Below are 7,500 nucleotides of genomic sequence, written 5' to 3'. Positions count from 1 at the left end.
ATCTATAATTTCAATCGTTTGTCTTTTGTTAAAAAAAAAATACCTTCGCAATATTCGTTATGGAACCACCACCACCACCACCACCACCACCACCACCACCACCAACAACAACAACAACAAACAAACAAATAAACAGACAACCAAAACTAAAATAATCACGAGGAAACACAACAACCCGTAACAGGGAGAGAAAAAAAAAAAAAAAAAAAAAAAGCAGGGAGGGGCGGCGTCTGGGGGCACCCTGATGTCACCCCCGCCCCTTGACGTCTCCGGCCCCGACAGGACTGCTGAGGTCAGGGTGTTTCGAGGATCAACTGCTGGCCTACACCCGTCGCTTGAGTGGCCGGCGAGGCGTGTGACATCCTACAGCGCCTGACGTCATCCAATTAATGTTTACCGTCATCAACACGAGTCCACGAATACACTCACTCATTCACTCACTCACTCACTTTCATTCATCCTCCATCCCTTCCTCCTCCAAGCTCCTCATCCCCATTATCCTTTTTTTCACTCTCGCTCCTCCTCCTCTAGTTGTTATTGTTCTTGTTTTTCCTCCTCTTCCTCCTCCTCCTCCTCCTCCTCCTCCTCCTCCTCACCAAATCAAGGTATGAAAAATTATAAGGGACAGAAAGATATGGGCGAAAAGTAATTTAGAAAGCAAAGTGAAGAAAGAAGCAGAGAGAGAGAGAGAGAGAGAGAGAGAGAGAGAGAGAGAGAGAGAGAGAGAGAGAGAGAGAGAGAGAGAGAGAGAGAGAGAGAGAGAGACACTGAGGAACCACAGTGAGAAAGGCTGTGTGTGTGTGTGTGTGTGTGTGTGTGTGTGTGTGTGTGTGTGTGTGTGTGTGTGTGTGTGTGTGTGTGTGTGTGTGTGTGTGTGTGTGTGTGTGTGTGTGTGTGTGTGTGTGTGTGTGTGTGTGTGCAGTTAAGGCAAGAACCTTCTTCCTTAACGAGCCAACTCGACGCTGCCATCCATCTTGCCCCGGCCATTGCCCACTCGACTCTATCATCAGACTGAGGAGGGGAAAACTCAGCCACTTCCCCCGTCACTCTGTAATCAGTTTACCAGTGGCACGCCGGGGGCCTTTTCCACCTTCCTACTCCTGCTGCTGCTCTTACTCCTCCTCCTCCTCCTCTTCCTCCTCGTCGTCGTCGTCTTCCTTCCACTTTTTTTTTCTTCTATTGCGTCGTTTTCCTCGTTTCTTCTTCTTCCACAACTTTTCCTCTTCCATTTTCTCTTCCTCCTCCTCTTCTTCTTCCTCCTCCTCCTCCTCCTCCTCCTCCTCCTCCTCCTCATCTCCCACTTTCCCTTTTGCTCACTCCATCTCAATTTTTTCTCAACATTTTTTTTGTTTTGCTTTATTTTTTTCTAAGTCATCCCGGCAAAAAAAAATAAATAAACAACAATAATAAAATACAAACTACAGACACAATCCTTTTTTGAACAGGCAAATGGAGGAGGAGGAGGAGGAGGAGGAGGAGGAGGAGGAGAAGGAAAAGAAGGAGGTAATACAATGATGCTGACAATGATAGGCACCACCACCACCACCACCAACTACATCACAAACTACGGGGAGGAGGAGGAGGAGGAGTACGAAAAGAGGAGAGGGGGCAGAAAAAGAAGGGTTGCTTGGGGAAAATACTTTTTAAAGGGGAACCGAGGGAATCAAGTTAACTGAAGAGTTGTCCTTGAGAGATCGTGAGGGGGAGGCTGAGGTCATCCCTGGAGAGAGAGCAGAGCAAGGGAGAAAGAGAGAGAGAGAGAGGGAGAGGGATGGAGGAGGCTGGTGTAGGGGAGAGGGGTGTGGTAGACGGCAAGGCGTTTTACAAGAATTTGCTCCGATTTATTCAAGTCACGTGGATAAACGGTAGTGGTTTAATTATTTTTTTTTTATGTATAAGGAAATAATAGAATATGATGATGATGATGATGATGATGATGATGATGATGATGATGATGATGACTGATAAATTTATTCATAACGCGCTATGTAAAGATTTCAACGAGAAAAAAATAAATAAATAAAAGGGGAGGAAGAGGAGGACGAGGAGGAAGCAAGGTACAAGGACCATGGGTGAAGGAGGAGGACGAGGAGACGAGGAGGGGAAGTGAGAGTGCATACAGCAAACAACGCTCAAGCAGCTGGTTCTTTACAAAGTCACCAGCTTGCATACACAGTTCTACACATGTCCACAACGCGTGTGAGTGCAGGGCAGATTGGGCAGATTAGTAAAAACGCTCCTTACTGGCCAATCTTCGCTCCGTCCCACTAACAACACAGGTAACAAGCACTACAGGTGTTGAAACAAAACGAAAACTTCATCAGAACAAATAGAAGTCTTTTTTAGCACTGCACACCTTTTATTAATAAACTTTCTTAGCACACTAGCTGAAGAAAACAATGGATGTGGATGTAAGGAAGTAACGCAAATGAATGATAGAGCGATCAGTAGCGTCTCATTCATGACTTTGTGAAAAAAATATAGGTATTGTTTGGAACGAATCCTATGAAAGCCTGTACTGAGGGTAACTATATAAACGACAGATTACATGAAGCATACCATAACCCAAGATCCATGCATGCAGTCACTGTCCAACACCTGTATTTAAAAACGCTGTGCTCTCTCGCCCCGACTATTTTGGAAGGCCACAGATTTTGGAAGGCCGGGTTTTTAAGACTGTTTTTCGTGCTGATAATGTAGAAATATTGTTTATCTGCCACTAGAACCGTTAAAACACCCTTGAAAACCCGTGTCATTTCATCCATAGCCTTTGGAAAGCAGTAGAGGTGCTGCACAGAAGTGTTTCAAAATACTGGCCCAAGATTTTGACACTTGGTACTATTTCTACAGAGGAGGAAATGACGTACAAGGAGGTGGCAGCGTAGCATAACGACTACACGAAAGGAGGTTAGGGAGTTCAGTGATTTTTATGAGGCTCTTCAGTGGCACAAATTTTGGGGCCATCCGCCATTAATGTCGAACGAAAACTAAAGAGAAATAATCCTGTTAAAACTTTGTAGCGAACGAATTTCCTTCCTTTAATATTATTTTCCATTATCCATTATCTTCGTAGTTTTGTTCAACGTTGTGTTTGGGTTCATCTCATAAATAAGAAAAGGAAAACTCGTAGAAAACTGTTAAAAACTAATGAAGATTATTGCTCATCTTTACGACGCTGTCAAAGATTAATTAGAAACCATCAAATTGAGTTACTGAGAGGAATCCATGCACGTCTTCGCAAAATTCACCTCATTCATGATTAAATAAGGGAGAGGGAAAGCAGACTCACTAGTAAAGAAGAAAACCATCTAAACTAATCCTTTCCACATCCTATTCTTATAATTTTTCTACTTTCAACATTCTTTTTAATCACTAAACAATTATTTTCATCCCATCACTCCTTTACTTCTTCTACACGGTTCTTTGCACCTCATTTTTCATTTTATTTGCCTCGTTTGTCCACCTTCACTTCATCTTAGTTCTCCTCTCAAACCTTCTTTATCAGTGCTCGTCCTCCTCCTCCCGTTCTTCTGCCGTCCTCGTCCCCGTCCTGTGCTCCTCCCCGGCAGTATTATCACCTGGTTAGGTCTTCGTGGCATCAACACTACAAGCTGCCAACAGATGTCTCACTCCCAATCCTCCTAAATTATCCCCTGCGAGCCCTGTACTCCTCCTCCTCCTCCTCCTCCTCCTCCTCCTCCTCCTCCCTATACTCCTGCTCCTCCTCCTAGTACTCCTTTTTTTCTCTCACTCACTCCTTTCCTCCTCCTCTTCCTCTTCTCTTTTCTTCTCTTTTGCTTCCACATTCTATCTCTTTCAGTCCTACTCTTCCCACTCTTCCTCCCTAGTTTCTTCTTCTCTTTTATTTTCACTTCTGTCTCTTTCACTCCTACTTCCCCTCTTCCTCTTTTTTTCCTTCCCTTTTGCTTACACCTTCCATCTCTTTCACTCTTACTCCTCCTCTTTTTCTCCTTTCTCTTTTGCTTACACCTTCTGTCTCTTTCACTCCTAATACACCTCCTGCTCCTCTTCTCTTCTCCTTTACTTCCACCTTCTATTTCTTTCCTCTTCCCTCAGTGCTCGAATACAAGACAACACACACACACACATATACACATACATACACAAACAAATACACTTACTGACTTACTCTCATTTCACGTATTATTAGTACAGACGGGGACTTATGAGTAAAGTTTCATTTAGTGTATTGCCCCATAAGAGGCTACAATTCCTTCTAAGGGTAGCGCAGTGTTGTGATAGAAGTACTGAGGCATCAAACACTCAAAGACGGAAAGAACAGTGGTGCCTTTAATTAATTCATTCCCCCTCACGAAGAGTAATTCTTGTCTAATCGCTTACTGACAGAGTACATATATACACATTTTGAAAGGGAAATTGTTAAACGTAGGGTTCTCTCTCTCTCTCTCTCTCTCTCTCTCTCTCTCTCTCTCTCTCTCTCTCTCTCTCTCTCTCTCTCTCTCAGAAACACAGAGAACGCTGGGTGATGGAGAGGAAGAGGAAATGGACAAAAAGTGTTCCCAAGTTTGTCGCAAGTTGGGCCGCTCCTCCTTATCCTCCTCCTCCTCCTCCCTCCCTCCCTCCCTCCCTCGTCTCTTCTTCACTTCCCCCACCCCTTCCCTTCCCTTCCGCCTTCTCTCATTCATTTATTACATTCACCCAAATCTTTTACTATTTATTTCCTTAGCCATACATTCCTCTTCTATTTTTTTCTCGTTTCTCTGACATGGGGCGTCATGGGTTACTGGGGAAATTCTCTCTCTCTCTCTCTCTCTCTCTCTCTCTCTCTCTCTCTCTCTCTCTCTCTCTCTCTCTCTCTCTCTCTCTCTCTCGGCTCAGCATCTTTCATCAAAAATCTGCGTCATCTATTTTAAGTTCGTGTTTTACAGGAGAAAATACAAAAGCACTTTATTAATTGCCTTTATTTATTTCCATCCTTAATCTCTCTCTCTCTCTCTCTCTCTCTCTCTCTCTCTCTCTCTCTCTCTCTCTCTCTCTCTCTCTCTCTCTCTCTCTCTCTCTCTCTCCCTGTCAACCACAGCACCCAACATACAATCTTTCCCCCTCTTCTCTTAAATCTGCCAGTAACTTCTATGATGCTCACGCTGCCCCTCTTTGAGCTCGAATGCTGCCTGTATTCTTTTGCGGCTCTCCTAATAATAAGCCCCCTATGAAGTGTCCTTACGATGGTGCTGCGTGCCGTCTAGTTAGCTCTGTTTACTTTTCTCTTACTACTCCCCTTCATAACAATCAACTAAGACTGGCAGACAAGTTTAGAGTATTATTTTAATCGGCTTGTACCCCATTTTCCTTTTTTTTTTCTTTTTTTTTTTCAACGCATCTCATCAAAACACGTCTTGCCAGCACTCGGATCTTCGGTATCTTCATAGAGGAGGTAAAATACGAGAAGAAAACTGAGGGAAGGAAAAGGGAGTTGAAAGATTTGCAATGCAGGGAGGGAGGGAGGGAGGGAGGCAGGGAGGAAGAGGGAGAGGGAGAGAGAGAGAGAGAGAGAGAGAGAGAGAGAGAGAGAGAGAGAGAGAGAGAGAGAGAGAGAGAGAGAGAGAGAGAGAGACGAAGTAAAACTAAAAATTTGAGAATAAAATACAAAAAAATAATGTCGAGGAAGAAAACTAGAAATATAAAGTAAAACACAAAAATAAACAGAAAAAAACACAAGACCAAACGTGGGATGGAAGGACTGGAAGGAGGAGGAGGAGGAGGAGGAGGAGGAGGAGGAGGAAGAAGAAGAAGAAACAGTAAGCAGGGAAGTGGAAAGCAGGAAAGAGGAGACAAGGAAGGAAAAAAACGTGCGTGCGTGTGTGTGTGTGTGTGTGTGTGTGTGTGTGTGTGTGTGTGTGTGTGTGTGTGTGTGTGTGTGTGTGTGTGTGTGTGTGTGTGTGTGTGTGTGTGTGTGTGTGTGTGTGTGCCCTGCTTCCTTGACCGTTCCTACGACACATCAATTGGTTTCCTCCCCAAAATAAATCCACTCCTTCCTTTAAGTACACCCAACTGTAGAGAGATCACAGGGGTCTCTATCACACAATTTAAACAGATAAGGAAGAGGAACGAAGGGACAGAGAAGATGACTGACTGGTAGCGGGTGGAGAACCAAAACGAGAACGAATACGAGACACAAAAAGGGTAGCCAGTTAGACATGTACATGAATGAAGTATTTTCACACACGACAGATTCATTCACTGTAAACTTCCTGTGGCTTCCCTTATGCCCTTACGTCCCTATGTTCTAGCACACTAACATTCGGGATGGACTGTAAGAGCAATGTGGTGAGAAAATAACACGGAAACTACAGTAGATAAGACACTAGACACAATAATGAATCACCTGAAGTCATGCAACACTATTACTACTACATAAACACAGCAACCACAGCAGCCACACTCACCAGGGTCCGTCATGAGGCAGCCGGCGTCATTGTAGAAGGCGGTGACGATGTGGTCCGGCCGGTAAAGCTCCTTCAGCGTGGCCCACTCCTCCTCCCACACCAGCACCAGGTGTCTGAAACGGCGCCGCGACACGCACGCCTTCGTCAGTACAGCCAGGGAGGGAAGGGAGGTGGTTGGGGATGTGGTGAGTGTTGGGGAGGCGGGGAGGGTACAAGGAGGGGTGGAACGGAGCGAGGACACCACTACCATGATGGGAAAAAAATGTAACATAAACAAATGGCTTTTGTTGTTGTTGTGACTGTTGTTCTTTGCGGTGGTGGTTACTGTCGCTTGTCTGCTTTGTAGCTACACCATTATCCTTATTACAAAATTATACTGATTTGTAGTTACGTGCTTACTCTTGTGTTTAAATCATCTCTCTCCCAATATCCTTCAATGTACACTAACATATGACAATGAATAAATGAATTACTACTTATCAATCTGCCTATCTATCCATTTATCTATATCAGTACATTAACCCATGTATAAACTCATTACGCAAACCAGAATCGTTACAAACACTAAAATATAGTGAGTCATTCCACTTTAACTTAACAATGGAAAATATTTATTACTTTTCAATCACTTCTGTGCGACTTAAAAGATCATAACTCAATACTATCCTTTTTCACTTTCATTTAAGCTACAAGTGTTTTTTTTTTTTTTGTGTGTGTGTGTGCTGCTTTGATATATATATAGTTCTTTAATAATATCATCTTGCCGTCGTCCCCGTCTCGTCTCCGATTCCTCTCTTCTCAGTCTTTCCTCCCTCCCGGCGCCTCACAACCTTCACCTAAGTACCACACCACCAAGCCTCGTACTCTCTCTACTCTTCCTTCCTTGATATCTCCTATGGTCCTCCAGTGTGTCCGTGTGTGTGTGTGTGTGTGTGTGTGTGTGTGTGTGTGTGTGTGTGTGTGTGTGTGTGTGTGTGTGTGTGTGTGTGTGTGTGTGTGTGTGTGTGTGTGTGTGTGTGTGTGTGTGTGTGTGTGTGTGTGTGTGTGTGTGTGTGTGTGTGTGTGTGTGTGT

General features: G+C 44.1%; 1 protein-coding gene across 1 annotated transcript in view; it reads right to left on the bottom strand.

The window, feature by feature from the left end:
* Positions 1-7,500, bottom strand: part of LOC135105502 (ubiquitin carboxyl-terminal hydrolase 48-like) — a 36,426-nt gene that overhangs the window by 9,848 nt on the left and 19,078 nt on the right. The window contains exon 15 of the mRNA XM_064013637.1: positions 6,429-6,541. Coding sequence (XP_063869707.1) covers positions 6,429-6,541 — 113 coding nt within the window. The remainder of the gene's footprint in view (positions 1-6,428; positions 6,542-7,500) is intronic.

This window comes from Scylla paramamosain, chromosome 12 (assembly GCF_035594125.1).
Source record: "Scylla paramamosain isolate STU-SP2022 chromosome 12, ASM3559412v1, whole genome shotgun sequence".
In the NCBI taxonomy this organism is placed as follows: domain Eukaryota; kingdom Metazoa; phylum Arthropoda; class Malacostraca; order Decapoda; family Portunidae; genus Scylla; species Scylla paramamosain.
Note: the sequence above shows the minus strand (reverse complement) of the source record. Positions and strands in the feature narration are given on the sequence as shown.